This window comes from Staurois parvus, unplaced genomic scaffold (genome assembly GCF_062004578.1).
Source record: "Staurois parvus isolate SC_StPar_1 unplaced genomic scaffold, SC_StPar_1.0 ptg000005l, whole genome shotgun sequence".
NCBI classification, from domain to species: Eukaryota; Metazoa; Chordata; class Amphibia; order Anura; family Ranidae; genus Staurois; species Staurois parvus.
This window is the reverse complement of record NW_028317801.1, coordinates 8,348,021-8,369,448: the sequence shown is the minus strand read 5'-3', so window position 1 is coordinate 8,369,448 and position 21,428 is coordinate 8,348,021. Positions and strand designations below refer to the sequence as shown.

General features: G+C 40.3%; 1 protein-coding gene across 2 annotated transcripts in view; it reads right to left on the bottom strand.

Annotated features, from left to right (window-relative positions):
• Nucleotides 1-2,823: 2,823 nt before the first annotated feature.
• The window catches only part of LARP4B (La ribonucleoprotein 4B), a 167,586-nt gene continuing 148,981 nt past the window's right edge, over nt 2,824-21,428 (bottom strand). For both annotated transcript variants that reach the window (XM_089651903.1, XM_089651847.1), the window contains exons 15-18: nt 14,418-14,582; nt 12,969-13,093; nt 8,108-8,216; nt 2,824-8,024 (exon numbers count right to left, since the gene is read on the bottom strand). In XM_089651903.1, coding sequence (XP_089508029.1) covers nt 7,737-8,024; nt 8,108-8,216; nt 12,969-13,093; nt 14,418-14,582 — 687 coding nt within the window. In that variant the 3' untranslated portion in view covers nt 2,824-7,736. The remainder of the gene's footprint in view (nt 8,025-8,107; nt 8,217-12,968; nt 13,094-14,417; nt 14,583-21,428) is intronic.

Genomic DNA, 21,428 nt, shown 5'->3' with positions numbered 1-21,428 from the left:
ATTGAACCCTTTCAATAAAAACGAATATACCAAACCTGAAAATGTAACTGTTCAATGCAACAAATTTGACAAAACAAAATTCTTCAATTAACGAATTAAACAAAAAAGAAGCAAATTTCAGGAATGCAAAATGGCACCTGCATGCATCAGAAAATGCAGCACATTCTTGAGACTGTTGTATCCATGCAAATGCTGCATGCCCAAAACACCATAGTATAAACTTTAACTTGATTTAGATCGGATGCAAGCAAACTTAGTCGATTGGCTAGGACAGAAAATTAACATTCATTTTTCAATGCTCAGCAGATTATGAGATCAAATGATGAAAACAGTGATAGGATTATAGCTTACAATTGTAAGTTATTGATCACATCTTAAACAATTGAAATCAAATTGCCCTTGTGAGGAAGAATTGACCTAATGTTGAGAATCCATTAGATCAATATGCCAATCGGAAGAGATCAATCAGAAAATAAATTGACAATTTATTGAAGCATTTATGGCCACCATAAGGGAATACATTTCAAACATTCCCAGTTTCATGATAGTTTTAATGTACAAATGCATACAATCCATGATGCACAAACTATAAATGGACAAAGAACATACTTGCTGTGGGCAAAGTCCAAAGAATGTGCCTTCTTGTCCCACATATCCACGTAGAGTGGAATTAGCTATATGGAACAAGGCCACCATTAAGTACAGAACACACATGCAAAAGGAGAGCGTTGTTTGACTTCTGGCCTTTAGAATCCAGACGTGGGACTTGTGTACCTGGAGCAAGCTGCATCAGCTGTCTCTAATGTGCAGGCCGTGTCACGAAGGATTGCAAATTTAGGTTTAGGTAAGCAGACTGAGCCTCCTCACGTACCAAGTCATCTAATATAGGATTAGATTATCATACTCAGCTGACTGCAGATGAAGCTGCAGCCATAGGGAAATTAGAGACTGATTGGCAGAAGAGGGCATTACATCATGCTTGCAACCTGTGTTCTCAGCTAGCCAACATAGCAGAAATTTTCCCCTCCTAAACTCATAGTTGCAAATAATTCCTATCATGACAAGACAGAAGAGGCTGCTCTGCCTACAGTTATAGAGGACTTCGAGGAGTGTTTCAACTGAAGCAGGCGACAGTGGTCTGGGCTAAAGATGTCATGTCCCTTACTACACGGCAAACCACTCTGGAGCCGTTACTGGATTGTGGGCTAGCAAGGCCGCAGGGTTTGTGTGCTGGTGTTTATGGTGGTTATCATACTAAAGGATGCAAGTGACGGATTTTCTACAAGTGGATACTCATAAAACCACTGCATGAACAGAATGTGTTAAAATGCCATCTGTGACCCTGTCACTGTAAGGAAAGAGGAAGTCCATACATTCTGGAGATGGTGAAGCTGAGGAGAAGGCAGAATAGCTGCATGGGCATCCTAGGAAGTGAAACACACTGTGTGCATCAAGCAGCTATCACCACAGGTAATCACTGGTTGTGCAGACAGCCACAGGCAACCTGATATTGAACCGCATGTACTGGGCTCAGAGGTCACAGCTAGCCGCTCACAGGTGGCAAAAACATCAGCAGATTCCTGCCACTGCCATTCGCAGTAGGGCAAAAGGCCAGTGCAAATGCAGCCCAAGATTGTTATTTTTCAACTTCCTTTAACAAACCAAGTTGTCCAGACAAAGTAGCAGTTAGTAGTAGCAGTTCTGGTAATGAAGAAGTGCTGTCTTTAGCATGAAATGTGTTTACCTGCCAGTCCCCCACTGTATTTTCACTGTCTGTATTGGTTTTATCTTGGTTCATTTAAGTGGATTACTTGGAGTGCAGCCGATCAGAATTCCTTTGTTCTCATTTAGCAGTTAAGAGTTACTACTGACTGGAGTGATCAGCTGTTGCGTATGAAAAACTTTTATCCCAAAACAAAAAAAAAGCCCTGGTTATAAAGGGCTAGCTGGAGTTCAGCTTCAATTGGATAGTCAAGTTCTTTTAAGGCTGCTAGCCTAACACTTCCCTCTTCCCATTCTCACAACCACTTGCCAATAGGCACTTTTACCCCCTTCCTGCCCAGGCCAATTTTCCGCTTCAGTGGCCCTTTGCTCTGGAAGGACATTATATGATGCCATCCCAGAACTGGACGACTGAGCCGTACAGTAATGCAGCGCGGTAAGCAAGTGGCTGAAGTAGAACTATTGGCAAAACATTTTTTTTTCCTTTTTGGATAGAGTAAGGGAATGTTATAATCCTGGTCCGTTTATTTTTTGCCATCTGGGTCTCATTGGGGAGACTTACCTTCATTTCTTGCCCCATAACCAGAACAGGAAGTGAGAAATAATCCCCACAAATTAAGGGAATGCCTAGAGGACCCCCAGGTCACCAGAATTAGTGCCCCTATTGGAAAACATCCCCTCCATTACTTTTCTAGGGACAACCCAAAATTTGTTGCTTTACTTTTATATTCGGTCACAATCTTAAACAGGACAAATAGAGAGGGTGAATCTCCCTAACGGGGCAGAGACTGCAATAAAAATGTAATAGGTGTTCTAATCCCTCTCCACTCAATCAAAATCTAAGGGTTTGCCTTTGTCTCTCCAAAAGAAGTAACTACATATGAAGCATCACCAAACTGTTGGCTTAAAACCAAACCAACAGAGTAAACTTCCTTTAACTTAAAATGGTTGTGGAATAAAGGTTATTGAAACACAAAAAACATTTATGTCACACTAACCTCTTGCTTAAGTTTATCTAAAAAATACAGCTGGAAAGACTGCACATCTCCTTTATGATAGTGAACTCCAGTTACTGCAAGACAAACACAAAGGGGAGAGAAATGGGATTAATTTGCCTTTAATTTTCAGTACTGTATATTACAAATACAGATCATCAGTACCCATGCAGGTTTTCTTTGTGGGTGTTGTGTAATTGCATAGCAACTGAAATTCAGGAAGATCCTCCTCATACTTTGTATAACTGAGGTCTTAACAGAACATACAAGCAGTTATCAGTAGAAGATTAAATGAAACTGAGCCTTTATTTTTTTGTATGAGAAAGAAAATAAAATAAAATAAAAAACATAAGTGTCTAAACCTTTATTATTCATAACCTACATTTTTTTTTTTCAAATTAGACTTTTTACATTTTATGTCACAAAAAAAAAATTAAATTACCATTATTTACACATATGCTTGATTCCAGTCTTAATGGAAGAAACAGGACAAACTGAAAACCCTCAGATGTTTCTATTTCAAGTCATTTTAGCTGCACGGCATCATGTGGAACACCTGCAGCCGTTAGTGTAAAAGATTCACAATACATAAACAGGAGTAACCATTTGACTAGAGAAGAAAGACAGATATGTACCATTGTGCTCAGCTGTTACAGTATGAACAAAGAATTCTTAGCACATATACAGCAATCTCATGCTTATAAAATACTGAAAGCCATTCTGATTTCACCTTGTATACTGATAAAAATATGAAAAACAACTTAAAATGCTTAATCATTTAAAGGAAATTTCCACTTTCATGAAGAAAATTCAAAATCTCTTCAGCTAGAAGGTAACTGTGGATTTGTCACTTTTTTTTTTAGCTGAAAAGCCATTATATTTGTCTCGGAAGTTTTTAAATTTGAAGGATTTCAGAAACAGGTGTTGTGCTCTGTTTCCTTTAAGCTAAAAGCCATTCTGCAATATATCTAAAAGCTAAACTGAAAGTGGAAGCCACCTTTAAAATTATCTTGTTAAAAAAATATATAAGTGGTACACATAACACATGGAACATGTACAATATTTCTGGGAGGAAAATGAGATACAGGAACATGTACAATATTTCTGGGAAGAAAATGAGATACAGGAACATGTACAATATTTCTGGGAGGAAAAAAAAATAAAAAAAATTGATATATATATATATATATATATATATATATATATCTCATGTGTAGAAATACAGTAAATACAGTTGGAAAAATTATAGAATTATAGCAAGCACTCTTTCCTAGGGCCCTGAACTCCTGTGCACAGTGTGCTGTGGTTTCTGGAGAGAGGAGATGTTTGACAGCTCAAATACAATAACTTGCACTTAAAGCTTACGTTTAGTGATTTTTATTTTTTTATACTTTAAGTCAGCACCAGGAACATTTCAATCAATTATCCTCCATCCATATAGCACTTTTCATTGTGGGAACAGATAGTACAACTTCTATGAATGAAGCAGGGGATAGAAAAGGGCAGGCATAGTTGGCACTTTTGAAGAGTGCCTGCGACATGTAAAACTAATCATTTTAACACCCATAGCACCAGAAGATCACTGCTGTTGGGTTATCTGAAGGCCAGGAGACTTAAGTTTTCATCACATGAATACAAAGGAGTCCTGTGCTGTCCCATAACATTGCAGTTTTTGCGCAGTGATCATCTTGAATAAAACATTTGGACATTATTTGGAGATCTATGGTGTGCTAGCAAAATAAATAAATATATATATATATTTCCATGATGTTATACCAGCTCCCAAGCTGGCTGTTGCTGCAGCACTTGTCTATCTTTAGTCTACCACAAGAACATATGCATTAGGAATATTGTCAGCTGAAGATTTCAAACAACACAGCAAACAGTACAAGGGTCACTTCATACCTTGGAAGTCCCATCTTTGGTGCGGATTAAAAAAAACCCAAAACATTCACTAAACGCAAGCCTTAATGTCACCTCACAGATCTGGCCTGAAATGTGCACTGTTACACCAGTAAAATTCTTAAACTGAACAAACATGGTTTGCATGAATTGTTCATGTAGACCCTAAATAGATGGGTTGCCAAATTTAAGTTCGCAATTTGATACCTCTCTGGAATATGTGCCAATACACTTCATCCAAGAGCAGAAAACGGAGACATCACAAGTGTGTAAGGAGTCATTAATGTAAAAGGGTGTGTTCTATTAGCTCCATGGGAATGGGGGGGGGGGGGGCGCAGGGTTGGCAAGTAGTAGTCAGCCCTGGTTCACACTGAATGAACCACACTTAGGTACAAACAATGCAGTTAGAATCTGGACAAATGTTAAACACTCCTGCCATTGCACATGCTAAATCTAATCCAGGACACAGCAACTGTGTTTCTGGTAAAATATCATTAAGATGACCATACATAATACAACCTAACTGTACTGTCTCTGCACAATAAACCTTTAGTGACTGTACAATCAGATAGTAGTGTATGGTCCACCTTAGCAGTCATTGTTTATGAAAATAATTAGTTCCCAAAGTCAATTTCCCCATTAAATCAAACTAATTTGAGGGGTACTCTAGAATGAAAACACACACACATATATATATATATATATATATGTATATATATGAAATTAACATGTACTGTTGACACGATTTTGTTTTTTTTCTGAACAATGCTTGAAAAAGGAGGTCAGGTGGATTTACAAAGGGATTCCAGGAGTTAAAAAATAGCTGTACATACTGTCTGGTAAAAAATAAATCAAATACTTCCCGGTAGTGAATAGTGTATACTTGAAGACTGATGAAATAGATGAGGGTTTTTTTTATCTTCAGATAAGACTCTTAATCTCCCTTTTGCAGTGAATAGGCAAAGTCAGTTCAACACACCAGGTTAAAAAAAAAATAATGACTGAAATAAAGATTCAAACCACAACATTTAGTTTATCTACATCCAGCTTAACAGTAACATTTATAATATATCAACAATAATTTTTTAGCATTTTTTTCGTAGGGTACCTTTTTATATGTTCTGATTATTTACATCTGTACAAGCAAAGCACACACTTCCAAGTGCACATATTTAATACAGTATTGACTATTTGCATTTACAATTCAACAATCTGGAAAAAAAAAAAGAAAGAAAAGAAAAAAAAAAAAAAAAGAAGATCAATTGTTGAGATCTTAAAGGTATATTACAAAAACTGTTGCTATTTCCTGTACAACAGTGTTATTACTCAGGTCAGTCATAACAGAGATACACACTGAAACCAAGTAATTTTGTATTTCACTCATGCTAACCCACATAGAAGGGGGTCAGACTTAATTAAATCTAAGCTGTCTTATACAAAAGTTAAGGCAAAGTCATTTTCAAGTTTAAATAAAATTCAAGTTTTTTTTTTGTTTTTTTTTTAAATATTGGATGGAAATTTGTCTTAATAAAAAAAAATCATAAAAACAAAAAACACCCCCCAGCTATTCTTCACGCTGCCTCAACCCTACAATGAACCATGCAGGTTCATCAGGCGGCGTATTAAAACAAATCAAAGAAAAAAAATCCAAAAAAAGCACACTTGGAAAAAATATGTACCCTACAGCGTAAACTTTCGCTGTTATGAATACTTTTTACACATTTCAAACTAAAAATAATTTAGATTCTTCTTTATGCGAAACATGCTAAATTTAGTGCATCCTTGTCCTTCAAAAAGTATAATAGTGTGTACAACTTTCAATAAATCTTTATTCCCAAGGCGATTACGATGATATCTCCCTCCCATGACTATAATATATAAATATATATTTATATATGGACAGGTTATCAGACTTACTTTCCAAACCAAACGGAAAAAGTTCATGGTGACTGGGAGACATCACCTACATAGTTTCCCTTGGTGCAGCAATACTTGAAAAAAAAAAAAAATTAAAAAACAAGTTGGGGAAAAAAAAATAAAAAAAGAATGACCAAAACAATTATGTGCGTGAACTCCGCTCTGTTAGTTGATTAGGAATCATGTGCTTTGATATTATCTACGGTTATTTCACAAATATGTAACTAGAAATTGCTAGTAGCACATTTAGGGGAAAGAAAAAAAAAGAAAACTTAAAGAACTCCAGGTAATACTAATAATTTAGGTTTGGATGGAGGCAAGTTGGCTAACCTTGCAAGTACAGACAAGCTGGCCAAAAAAAAGCATCTTGCAACAGAACCAGTGTTGGTCACAAGACATGAATCGGTTGTGAGATTTGTTCAGAAGAGGTGGGCACATGGACAGACCTTACCACCAACACCACAATAATTAAAAGGGTTTGAGGAAAAAATATCCAAAATGCAGAAAAAATAGGACTTGGCCCTAGTGCCCAGATTTGTAGAGTCCTGAGTTAAGCTCACCTACGGCTGTGAAGAACTGTCAATGTTAAGTTCTCCTCAATATCCTTCCCTGGCTGTAGTAACTGGCCTTGACACAAGACTACTTATTGACATTAAATAAGGCCAAGACAGACTTGCACAGGCTAAATAAAGAGCAACAGTTAGAAAACTGCAAGATAATTTCATTGGTTTGGGGGAGTTGTGGGGGCCCTCACGGCCATTTAATCTTTGTATAAAGAGCTTCTCAACACTCCTCAACCCAATACTAAACTAACCGTTTTGCGACGTTGTCATTCATGCATTTTTTGTTTTTTTAATAAATTACTTGCTTGAATTGTTACTATTTCTGCAACCGGATTAATTATGGGGCTCATCGGCATTAACAAAAAGGGATTGGAGCTTGTGGGGAGGGAGTCCTGAAAGTCTTGTCTTGATATGAAACCCACTTGGCTTAAAAGAGAAAAATACAACTTTGACTATTCATTTGAATGCCACAAGGTATTATATTGGCATTCATTAAAAATGAGAACCTGAAAAAAGCTGGAAGTTGTCACGGATGTTCATAAACGATCGACTCTTATCCAGCGACTCATTCGGCGATAACATAGGTGGAGCATGATCACTAGGGTGTGATGTTCAGTTCTCACTTTTCCAAATGTTCTTACTGAGGAGACTTTAGGGGGCTTCCAGGTTCTTTATTCCCCCGTTTTCCAATAGACAGAGGAGGTGGAGGCGACCTGCGACCCGATAGTCTCCTCTGGTCTTTGGGTCGTCCTGTGCTGGACTTTGCCGGTGGGGCGTCTCTGGATTTCTCTATGGAAGGGTCAGTCACCTTCCCTTCAGCCTTAACACAAACAGCCACATTCTTCTGTTCTTTAGAAGGCAGTAAGTTAGGGCCATCCTTGCTTGTTCTCTGGCAGATTTCTGCGTAACTAGGTTTTCTCAGCTCCTATTAAAACAAAAACCATAACTGAAGATCTATCATTCTAAAATGTAGGATTTAGTTTCAGATAATGCAACATGAATACTTACTGTAGCAGCTCCATTAACTTGAACAGATTTACTAGAAGTGTTAAGGGTAGTGGAAATCCTTTCAATAGTTGGAGACTCTTGCTGCTGTATATCCGCTACTTTGGACTCACTGCAATCAACATAGAGATTATTTTAGCCATAATAAATGGTACAATACCTGTTCTGAAGCCCATTTAAGAACTCTGAAGGTTTACCTGGCAAACTATAATGTACACTAAGCCTCATGCTATGTAAACACTATGCTTCTTAAAATGTGTCAGTTCAGGAGCAGCAATAGTCAAGACCTTTAGACTGGACCTTTCAGGCTCTTGCCCTACTGCAGTCATTGTTACGGTTTGTGTTCAGGGTGCTGGCACATAGTAGTCTGAACAGGACTATAATAATCAACAAAAAATGTGTCACTCATAACCGCAGCATTAAAGGAAATTGTAAAAAAAACAAAAAAGAAGGTATTTTGACTTGCCTGTAAATTCCATATGTTTGAATACTCTACCTCTGTCCTGTGCTGTACTCAAAGACCCTAGGTTATAGGTTCTTACCTTCAGGGGATCTGAAACATGCGTTCAAGGACAGTGCCTCCCTTGTAACCCAACTCATTCTATGAATCCTCAGTTTTGTACCAAGCAATGTAGGAGTAACCAAGGAACAGAAGGGAGGGTAGCCGGTATCCTGTACACCAAGTTATGGAATTTACAGGCAAGTAAAAATTCCTCGTAAATGAATGAGAAGCATGGGCAATAACCAGGCAAAACAGAATTGTGTCCAATATGCCCAAAAACTACAAGGGTAAAAAGCAAATTCAGAGTGCCACTGCAAGAACCTTTTGACTGAAAGCTTCATTTGCAGAAGATTGAACATCCACCTGGTAGAACTTTGAAAAAGCATGAACAGAGAAACAAGTGGTGGCCTTACATCGCTGGACGACAGAGGCCTGGTGCCGGAATGTCCAGGAAACTTCCACAAATCTGGTGAAATGGGTGCATAAAAAGTGCAGGAAGAGATTTGTCTTGGAGAGAATAAGCTTTAGCAATTAGATTTCTAATCCATACTGTAATAGTGGACATGGAAGCCGGGGTCATATGGAGAATCTGCCTGTCTGATCGACACTGTAGCTTTCTGGTAGACTTCTATGTCCCGGCAATGAAGAGAGGATTTCCTTTAGATGCTTTGGAGTAGGGTATAAGGATGATAGGACAATAGCCTCATTGAGGTGAAGACATACTATCTTGGGAGAAAATGATGTTCCTGGACGTACAATAAACTTCAAGTATGAGGAATTGCTCCTTACAAGAGAGCCACCAACTTACAGACATGTCTGATAGGCCAATTAACAAGAGAACAGAGCCGCAAACTATTGTCAGCCAGGCAAAACTTTTACTATTAAAAGCGGCTTGTCTGGCACACTTTATGGCAATCAAAAAGGCTACTTTATAGGAGAAGAGAGGTCATCTAAGGGAATATTCCTGATGAGCTCATAGAGTGGTTTATGCAGGGTAGAAAGAACCAAGTTGAGATCCCAAGGTGCTGCAATGGGGGCTTAATGTAAGATACACCTTGAAGTTCTGGTCAAGACCGGATTGTTGGAGAGCCAAAACATAAGGCACAGAGTAATCTCTGGGACTAAAATACCTGTGTATGCAAGCAGGCAAAAAAGGATTTCCGGGTGCAACAGTAGACCTTTCTGGAAGTTGCTTTTCTTGGTTTGAACAAGGTTGGAACAACAGACACAGAGAGCCCTCTATCAAGCACTGTGAAGCAGGATGAAATGGAGGGCCTTGAGACAGCAAGTCTTGCCTGCTGGAAAGAGGCCAGGGCTTGTCTATTATAAGTCCAAGTGTCTGCGTACCAGGTTCTTCCTGGCGAGTTTGGTGCAATGAGAGTCACAGTTTTCCTTCCTTGCTCTATCTTTTTGAGCAGATGAGGCAAAATTTGCACTGGAGGGAAGGCATAGATTTGCCTGAACTGAAACCAGGGAAAAAAGGCATCTGAAACCACAGCAAGACGATCCTTGGCCCTGGCTATAAACATAGGTGGTTTGGATGTAGATATACTTAGCCTCCAGATTCAACATCAGAGTCATCCATTTGTAACACATCAGAATAGATGTTTGGATGAAGGGCCCACTTCCCATAATCCAGGTAAATGTGGCTGTGGTAGCCTGCTTTCAGTTTTTCCACTCCTGATATGTGGACTACAGAGATCGCTGGACAGCAAGTTTCGGTCCATGAGAATTTCTGGTTTACTTTTTCAAGGCTGCAAGACTCCCAAGCACTCTTGGTGGCTGATGTAAGTCTCAGCCATGGCGTCTGACTACACCCTGATTGGTGCCCCTGCAGAAAGGGGGTCCAGTGTTCCAGAGCCATCTGAACTGCTCTGAGATATAGGAACTGGATTGAAGTTTGGCTTCCACAGGTGACCATGCTCCCTGGACCGTGAGCGGCTGCAACACTACTCCTGTGTCTGAAAGACTGGTATGTGTTATCACTCTAGTGATAGTGAAGGTAAGACTTAGGATTGGAGTTCTACCAAGTTAATGAACGCCATGCTTGGCTGGACAGGAGTATGGATAAGTTGAAAGAAGGAGCATGTTTGCTCCAGGTTGACAAGATTTTGTGTTGGGAGAGGTCTTGAATGAAATGGGGCAAATGGTACAGCCTCGAGGCCTAAAACTCTCATGGAGAATTTCATTATAGCATGTCTCTTCGACCTCAATTCTCAAGCGCAGGCGCTAAGAAAAAGGTGTTAAATTTCCTTTGTGGGTTAGTCGTGCAAGTTATTTGGTGTGTTATATCTACTTCCATTTGTTTTTGGATTGTGCTTTTGTTATTATTTGTATATTTGTTTTTATTATTATTGTTTTTGTTTTGCAGCTTCAGTCACTTGTCCCCCCTGAAGAAGCTAACAACGAAACGTATTGGGACAACATCTTTTACCTCATCTATGCTCTTTTCACTAGCCAAATTGTTATTATTGGATTATTCATCACCAGATTTAGCATTTGTGGAGGAAAGATGTTGACGGGGTGGCTGAGCTGCTTATCTTAATGGTTTTACAGGATTTCTTACCCCAAGAAGTTTTCACGATTCTGTAATAAAAGTTCTTAGTTTATATCCAAAAATATTTTTGTTTTAGAGTTGTATTTCTGAAATTAGGTTTTCAACAAAAGTCTCATCATTTTTCTATTTGTAAATTTTTTATGCCTCTTTGGGATTAGGTGTTCAGTCAGCGAATTCCATTGTTACACAATATTCACAGATTGCACAATCAACCTGTTCATGAACAGCGAATGCCTGAGGGTTTTATAGGTCTCTTTGTAACCAAAGGAACATGGAGGAATGGAGGAGAATCATGCTGTACAATGCCAAAGCTTTTGTGGATAGCAGCAGTGAGTTTTTCTAAAGTAGCAAGCATGAAGCTCCTTCCTTCAATAATACAGCAATCTGGGGAACAAAAATCTTCTGCTGCTTTCTCCAATACTGCTACAGTGTCCCCTTCCTTTCCTTCTGTGTCTGTCTCATCTAAGGCAGGCATATCGGGATCCAACCAGGGAGAGAAATGGGAGAAGAGTTGTGAGCCCAGGGGAAAGATGGTTGTATTAGGCTGTTATTTTTCAGAGGAATAGTGATATAGATGCAGAAAATTTTGCTCGTCAGGTAGGACACTTGTTGAGTACCTGAAATAGAGCTAGAATCAGATGCAGAGACCAGTGTTAGGAGTCAGCTCCTGCTCCGTTGCAAGAGGCACATTGTCAATCTAAACATTGAGTGTTGTGTTGGCCTTCGACAGAGTAAATGTTTCTCTGTGGTTCTGCAATGGCTCCCCTCTGCCTGGTCATCATGGAGTGGGGTGTGGAATACAGGATAAGCTTATCCAGAAGGAGACCACAGCAACCCATGTAGACTGTCCTGTAATGAAGGCTCATGGAAAAAGTGCAGGACAAAGCATCTGAGTGTCATAAGCGCTCTAGGCAAGAGACTAAGCTCTGAGTGGTTGAATTCCAAATTTAAAAAGTTTACACTATAGTAAATTCAATGCAAATATTTTCAGCAACAGGGCGACCCTGTCTGAGCCCATCCACAACACTGGACTGTATATATAAAGGTCCAGGCTTCACCCCCATCGGATGTCTGGTAGAGTGGAAAGAATATGCTAAGATCCAACAGCACAGTGTTGCTCAGACAGGTTTGAGAAAAACCAAACGGTTTAAGTCTCTTTATAAAATAGATACATTTAGTAACTTTCTAATGCTATATTTTGAAAACCGTTTCTGTGCAATTTTCTGATACTCAGGATGAATGGTCTTTACTTTATCTGCATGTATCACATTATTGGATGCATGCACCTCAGCTGATAACTTTCCAGTTGGCTCAGTCAATTTGTAAATACACCTGTTAAGAAAGGCAGTGCTTGCACCCACAGCTTGCCATTACGGCTTAAGAAAAATCTAATTAGGAATCTTTAAAAGATCTAATAACTAAATTCTCCATAGGGGACATATATGTAGCTGGGGTTGAGATGGAGCCTCACTAAGGGGCCAGATTCCTTCACTTTCTAAATATTACATACTGGTAAATCTCAAAGGAAACCAGTCATGAGAAATGAAGTGGCTACTATTGTTGGGCTCGGATATTGCTAGAAGCCTGGCCTTTCATGCAGGACCTTTAGCTTTTTTCTATATTGTAATCTGCAGTTTTAGTCCAAAGTATCAAAGCACAAGGGTCAGCAAAACAGGATGCTAACATTTTTAGAAGATAAATATTGCAAGCTCACTATTTCTCGAAAAACACATTTCCGTTAAAAGAAAAAAAACCTTTAAACATGAATAAAGGATGCGTTATTCTGTTAAAAAAGGCTGACTTACTCTGGTGATTGTGAGGGTGATGGAGGACTCTGGTATGTCACTGGCAGTGCAGTGGGAACCGGCAATAATGGCTCCCTTGGAATCCCAGAAGGGATGGTGTTTGTACTTGCATCCACATTAACATTCTGCAACACAGTGGAAAAAAGTTGCACTATTAGATCACACTAGGGTTGCAACGAACAATTATTTTCATATTGTTTCAACCAATTAGATTAAAAACCTAAAAGTGTGATATATAATTTAGTTAATATGTAAAGTTAAAAAAAAAAAAAACGACAATTTATTCACGAATATCAATATGCAGTGGTAAATATAAATAACCAGCTATATGGTTAGGGAACAAACTAAGAAATGTATGTACTGTTAGAGGTTGAATGGGGTACATAGACTAAGATGATCAAAATTTTTATGTAAAGAAAAATGTTTTAAAAGATCTAAAAGATGTTTTGCAGATTTTCAGAGGACCGTAATATAATATTATGCATGATGGAGTTCCTTGTCATAGGCAGGTAGCTTGAAACCATACACAAATGATTTCTTTTGTTTGAAAGTTTGAAGTTGATGTTTGTTTTCTACCAAAGTGACAGGAAAATTAGAAGCCGCAAAATAGAAAACTTCTCGATCAAGCCAACTTTCGAACAGAAATTACATATTGAAATTGAATGTTAAAAGCAAAGGAAATTTTCGAATACTCGTCCATATGTCAACTGTACAGCAAATTTTCATGAGAATATTCTCGTCTGAAAAATCAATATATGTGTGGCTAGCATAAGATACTTAGTAGCAGCTGCAGTATGCTTCTTTGTCACCTGTCATGATGAAGTTAAAAAAAAAAAATAGCCCTTTATAATACAAAAACAGCAGATGATCACTACGATAAGAGGCTAATTTATACTGTGAAACAGTGAAAGTAATAATATACCTTATATCAGGCCTTAAAATTTCAAGTCCTGAGCTACTAGCCAGGCCTTAAGAGTTACTTGCCACCAGTTGCCACACCCAACCCCTACCCTGCTACACCCCTAATTCCGCCTCTAAACACGCCCTCGTAAATTATTTCATGAAATGACACTGTTAAATGTTACCCACATTACATCAGGGTCCCCAGAGTCGCCTCACATTACATCAATGCCTCCAATGTCCCCCTAAACACTACATCATACTTAGACCATGCACCATATTCAACCATAACCCCCCATAATCTTTTACTCACAAAACTATAACTCTACCAAGCATATCCTGGAAACATTGCAGAGCAGCATACAAATGATACAGCATGTCTTGCGTCAAACATGTTCAAGCTGCAGATTATAAGCAGGTGGAAATGTGTAGATTAAATTATACACCAACGGCATCTACTAACATGCTGATTGCCAAGACATATGCAGAAATTTAAAGCTGCTTCTATGGTTTTATACAGTCTACAACATATTTTTATGATGTACTTACCTTTTCTTTTGATGTGCTTATCACCAAGCTTGAAAGTCTGCTTTCAAAAAAGTCATCTGGTTTTAGATTGCCAGCAGCACCAGGCAGAGGAGGGAAACTAGACAGTCCCAATTCAAAACTTGGAGATGGGGGCTTTATGGGTGGAGGAGACTGCGTTTGACCTCTCTAAAGGAGGGGGGGGGGAAAAAAAAGGTCAATAACTCAACTATACAAGTCCTATAAGCAATGTAGCAAGTACATGCATATGTTAGGCCTTTACACCAATCTCAATAAATGCTGTTTGAACTTTTTTTGGCTCCTTAAATTTTAACTATACTCTGTGATTGACCAGTAAAATCTGTTTCCAAGGTACAGAACACAGGCATATTTAAATTACTTCGGGTTATATGCAGCTACCTTCAGGAACATCCTCCTATGTAATCCCTCACACTCCCAGCTAGCCACTTTTTGTAGCAAGCAAGAAAATAACAGAAGGGAAGGCCTTGTGTACTGTATTGTTCTCCAGGAAAACAGATTTTACTTGCAGGTCAAAATATTCCTGATCGCACAGTACAGGGCACAGGCTTCTTTAACCCCAGACATAAGGAATACAGTAGAACAGTTTCCAGTTGGCCAGGTCAGTATGCCTTATGCAGGCTACACTCCCTCTCCTGCTATGACCTCATGGTCGCTTCGATGACAGTAAACAAAAACAGACCCTCAGATGCTGCTTAATAGAATTTACTTTGATCACAACTACTCTGCACCTGATAACTCCTGTGTTCATTCATAACTGATGCATAGTAAACCTTTACTATGCCTTTCAGTTTGTGATTAAAGAAGAAGCCTCTGTACAGAGCACTACCTGTTTATTCATGAGTGCACCTGTGGTTGCCAAGAAAGACTGAGGAATCTGTGTCCTCAAACTATCTCAAAAGTGAAATTATCAGGAGTCTGTTTTGCGCAACTTTCATGTGACCTACAAAATCAGTAGCAAAAGCTCCTGGACTCAAAACAAGCAAAGATGCCATGGTGGACTTTGAGAAGTTAATTATTTAGCCTCTGGAGGGAAAGGATGACAGACTATTAAAAAGGCCCCTGTTCTGAAGGACTGTGGGTTCAACAGCCATACCCTTAAAGCCAGAGACCAAGGAGAAGGATGGAACCTTTGGGACAGGAGGTCCGGACAATGCAGAAGAGCCAACGGAGCACCTGCCAGGAGCTTGAGTATGTCTAAGTACTCAGTCTAAGTACTCTAAGAGTAGTCTAAGCAATCCTGAGTCAATTTGTTGCAATGAGAATAACTAGGAGGCCCTCCATCCTGATCCTGCAAAGTAGGCAAGGGGGAATCTAGAGTGGCAGGCAAGAGTAGATCAGGTTGAATTGATCCCACTGCATCACCAGAGCTTCCTTGGCAAAGGACTGAGCTTCCCTGGACTTGGCAACTAGTTTGTTGTTGAAGCTGGATGGCAGAAGAGCCACATCCCACATCCCCCACCTGCGGCAAAGGGCTTGAAATACCTCTGGATGAAGAGCCCATTCCTCCGGATAAAACCGCTGATGACAGAGAAAGTCCACTTACCAATTTTCCATGCGAGATGTGGGAAGTGGACAGTGCGGGAACGTAAATTTCTGCCCATGAGAAGATCATGTCCACTTCCCTTAGAATGGCACAACGTTCGGTGCCTCCTTGATTGATGCAAGGATGAAGTCTGTTGCATTGGTCAGGCTGTATTCTTGTTAGGTGCCCTTGCTATAGAGGAGTCTTGTGTAGAAGCGACAACTAAATTGCCCTGAATTCCAGAATGCTACTTGGAAGGCAGACTCCAACGATGAGCAAGTCCCTTGTACCAAGAAGGTAGCCTCCCAGGCCAAAAGGTTGCCATCTGTTGTGAGAACCTGCCATGCCTGTGAAAGGGAAAGGTTTCCCCAATTCCAGAACTCAACTGGAAATCCACCATGCCAGGAAGAGTCTGGCTTTGAGGCTTGCACAGGTTGGGTGGCCCATCTCAGTTTGTCCAAGCAGCAAGAATGCCGAGTTGCAATAGTCTGGACTGAGCAGGCCAAGGGGATGGGCAACAAACTGGCAATGCTGTTCGCCCACCACAAAATGCATATAGGAGTGGATGAGGCAGAAATATTGGAATGTGCAGATCAGCATTCCAGATGTCTACAGAGGCTAGAATTTCTTTCAGAAAGAAGGAAGCAATGACTCGCATTTTCCATGCAAAACTATTGAACCTGTAGGAACAAGTTTGGCGTTTTCATTTAGAATGGGCCAAACGCCTCAATTAGGTTTGGAAACTGTAAAGAGGCTCAATTAGCTTCAATGACATGGGGAACAAGATGTGGGGAAGAGGCAGAGTGACAAACTCAAGTTTATAGACCTTGAAAAACAACTCTGGAGCCAGGTGTCAGATGTTCTGGGATAAGAAGGCTGAGAAGACCAACAGATGACTTGTACTATGAGAAGTGGAGGTACCCCTTCACTGTAAAGACGCCATGGCACCAGTCATCGCTCATTTGAAAGGCAATGTATTCTTGCAAAAGGAGGTTCCTTACTTAGCCATTAGAATAACTAAAGGAAAAATGCATTTTTTGATAGGGTGGAGAGGAATTAGGTTACCTGTTGGATTTTTATTGCTTTTTTGGCTATGGAAAAGGATGTAAAGGGAATTAACCTCAATGGGACACAATGGCAAGAAAAAAAACAAAAAACACACAACCCTGACAGGGGTTATAACCCTCCGTTACTCTATCCAAAATGGTCTGACAGACTGCTATAGATACCAATGCGGGCTGCATGGCACTGCAAATATAGCTTAGGGAGTGCCTCGTAATGTTTTATCTCCTGAATCCTTGAACATGAGGCCCATTAAGGCAGAAAATAGCCAGATCCACTACAGGAATTACCTACTTCTGAAAGAAATTTCCTCAGTAAGATATTGTTAGGTGAAACATTTAGGGGAGAAAAAAAAACTGCTCTGTGTGTGGCCAGTGTCTGTATAGGACAGGTCCCATTTGTACGTGAACCAAAAAGGTTTGTGCTGAAGTAGAGAATTTTAGGGATCCCATGCTAGACATCTAGTGAGGGTGAGCAGACTCCAGCTGTTTTAACGCTAAACAAAAGGGTACAGCTTCAATAATCATAGCAAAAATCTAATGAGTTTTGGAAAGATTTCTGTGGCAGATGTGTCCTCCTTGCCTTCTGAGGCATCTGATCAGAATTATTCGGTAGATGGTTCCTACTCCTGCACTGTGTCTGGCTCAAGTTCAAACTCAAAAGATTGAAGCCGGACAAGAGGTGGAAGGGACACAGCCATCTAAGGTCTCAAGGTCAGAAATTCTGCACATGAACTTGTCACAGAAAATGTATCTCTAGAGAGGCAGGGTGAGGCTGTGGTGGCCAAAAGGCCTGCTGAAAGACCAGAGAAAGAGAGATAGTTAAAATCTGAGCAACCATCAGAGCGGAGAGTAACATGGCTCTAAACCAATGTAATACAACCCTAATTCAGCTAAAAGGCTGGCAGGCCTATCTACCACCACTATTTTTCCCTTATGGTCCACCATATGTGTGAATAAAATGTCCACAAAAGGGTATGACCTTCACACCACTGATGCAGGAGAGGGGAGAGCTGGGGAGGCCTCAGTACAAGAATCTATAAGCTGCTGTAGGGATACTGTGCCCTCAGGATCTTGAGGAGATGTTGCTTGGCCGGCACCCTGAATGCAAAATTGAATGAGGCAGGGCACATTAACACAGACACCGCAGTCAAAACAAGGTGGCACATGCACAGCATGTGCTTTGGCCATGCAGTAGAGCCAGGTTTGTGCAGGCACAGCACAACACCTTAAGAAATGATAAGCACCCAGGGAAACACCACTACAAGCACCCTTCAGAAGGGCACACAAATGGGGCTAAAGCATCATAATAATCCCAGCCATCTTGGATTGTAAAAATACACCGCTGGATGGGTGGAAAGTGGTAAATCCTACCTTCAAAAAGGGAAAATAAGCAGCAAGTTGAATGTTTAAAGGAACAACAAGCTGTTTTCTTTCTACTATATCTTCTGCAGCCATTTATTAATGAACTTTATAGTTTTTATTTAACATATTCCAATTGATTACTTTCATACATTTATCATACTACATCATTTTAATATTATTCTTTATTTTTCATCAGTTCATACCCAGATTGTCTTTCTAAATACTCTATACTTTGTCAATTCATGGTCTATTTATTTTTACTCAATATCATATTTACTTAAAAAAATAAGTACAGACAAAGCTCTTTTGACAGTCACCGTTACCACACACAGTGGCGATGAGAATTTAGTTATCAGCAGTCATGTGATCGCTAAGTTCTCACACTTAGAACTGGGGAACTGATGTTGCATCCACCTAGGTAAGCATGTTCTGGGGAAAAACAAACCCATACTTCGCTTTTAACAGCTTCCCGTTTGCCCTATAGCAGAAATAATGCTACAGGGCGGCACGAGTGAGCAAAATCACGTACATATGCACGTAATTTGGCAGTTCCAGGTAGGGGGCACATATGAGCTGTGCACATGCCCTACCCATTGCACCATTCGCAGCCTCGGCTGTCAATCAACGGGTCCTGGCTGGTGATTACTCGCCAGCACCCAGTGATCGCCAAATATTACTAACGGGGAAAAGAACTGTATGCAAACAGTGAAACAACTTACAGTGAAACACACAGCACACAGTTAACCCTTTGATCACCCCAGATGTTAACCCCTTCATGCCCAGTGCCATTAGTACAGTGTAAGTGCTTTTTATTAGCACTGATCACTGTATTGGTGTCACTGGAGATGTCCGTGACACCAAGTCTGTACCATCCTGCTGGACATTTTAGCTTCAGAGCCTGAAAAGATTGCTCACACAGAAGCAGGTCGCCCTGGTACCTCATAATAGGAATACCCAGGTCCTCATCAAACCCAAAACTGGAGGTAACAACTTGGTAAACACTTTTGGGGCAGTTGACAGGTTGAAAGTTAAAACCACAATCTGATAGTAGCCATCATCCACTACAAACTGAATCTCAAACAGTGGGTGAGGACAGGAAATCGGGATGTGTAGATAGTGGATATCCATTGATGCCCTCCGTTATGAAGTGAAGCAATCACCAACCAGGTGCACTCCAACCTGTTATTTTTTGGGCCTTCAGCAACTCAAGACCACTGAGGTCCATAATAGGCCAGATATCTCCATTTGGCTTGGGGACCATAAACAGTTTGGAGCAGTGCTGGGCAAGGTCTCCATTTGGCTTGGGAACCATAAACAGTTTGGAGCAGTGCTGGCCTAGAGCCCAGGGCGAACATTCCAAACTGCAACTCCCAACTCTAACCGTACCCCCCCCGCCCTGAGGTATAAGCATTATGTGTCATCAAAAATCCCTGCTTCCAAAATAAATAAATAATAAAAAAAAAATTTGAGCACTAATTTGCATGCTAACCTCCAAAGTATAAATTCCCCTTCCTCCCAGGACAAATCCACCCCCGTTAAAATCCCTCCTCCCAGCAAAAATCCTTCTTTAACATATCACCTCTTCTAGCACAACACCCCCAAATACCCCCCTCCTAGCACAAACACTCTTCCCCCATCCCCCCACCGAACACACATCCCCCAAATCACAACTCATAGTACACACCACCAGATTTCCCCTCCTAGAACAGCTCTTCCACCTGCCGCCCCCCACATTCCACCAACCAACACAAAACAGCTCCCCTTAATTTCCCTGTGGCACCCCCCACCCCACATTGCCACATTGTCCAGGACAGCCGTCCCTCCTGCCCTCTCCTTGTCCCGGCCCTGGTTTGGAGATCTCTCCACCTGCCAGCATAGGAATGATGACCCTCTGGAACAGCAGCCTTCCAAAGCTGCAGCAAAACCATTCTTTTCTGTGGCTCTAAAAATACCTTTCAGTGAATAAGGTTTGCGGGAAGCTGAGAAGGTCTAGCTTGTAACCCTTGGACAACACACTGCAGACCCAGTTGTCCAAAACCTCCTGAGTTCACACAGCTACAAAAAGCCAGTAGATACCCTCCATGGCACGAGTGTAGAGCAACTTTACAGGCTGGCTTAGCATGCTCCCACAGGCCAGGTCTGGTCCCCCCCAAGGCTCTGCTGAGGAGTCCAATCCAGAAGCTTAATGAAAAGCCACACTGGCTATTAGGCAGCCTATTAGAAGAATCAACTTGGAAGATTACCCAGAGAAAGACAGCTAGACAGAAAACCTCCATATAAAGAAGGCAAGTTGTTCTCAATAGAGAAAAATTCCATCACCTAAGGACAAAAAACTGACGCTAGCTGGGAATGGTTAAGTAGGGCGTGTCCCTGCAGCCTTCCCTTTTTTGTCAGTGAATAATCACCTGAAGGTAGCTGCATATAATTCAGTCATAACAGTTAAATTGCTTGTGCTCTGTACTGTATGACGGGGAAACTTACCTTTTTGAAGAAAATGCTGCTTGAGGCTTCACTCTAGTGCTAGCCATGTGTGTAATGGTCTAGGCATTTAGTTAGATGATCTCTACTGAAAGTATCAACGTTTAGACTAGCTGATCATCCTCTTCAACAGAGACCACACATCCAAAATGCTAGACTTTGGTAATGTGAGCAGAACAGGAAGCCAGGATTAGCATTTTCTCCAAAACCACTATTTATAAATCTTATGTTAACATACCTTTGCTTTATAATTTGAACATGTATCCTTCTTACAAATTACAAAATTGGTGAACGAAAGATACCTTTTGCTCACCCCTATACCAGTTGTGGTAAGAATATGGCTTTTGATCATAGAAAGCTACATTTTTTTTGCAGGTTAGCTGGTAAGTGTGCTGGGAAATTTTTTTGTTTGTGACAGCAAGCCGAATAGTTATACTTTTCCCAGAAACAAATTTTTTTCACCAAATGTTTCAGGTAATTGGATTTACAGTCAAAGTGGTAGTAAAGCCTTTTCCTTGGTCTATACCTACAGGTAATATATATATTTATTTATTAAGGCTTAAATGT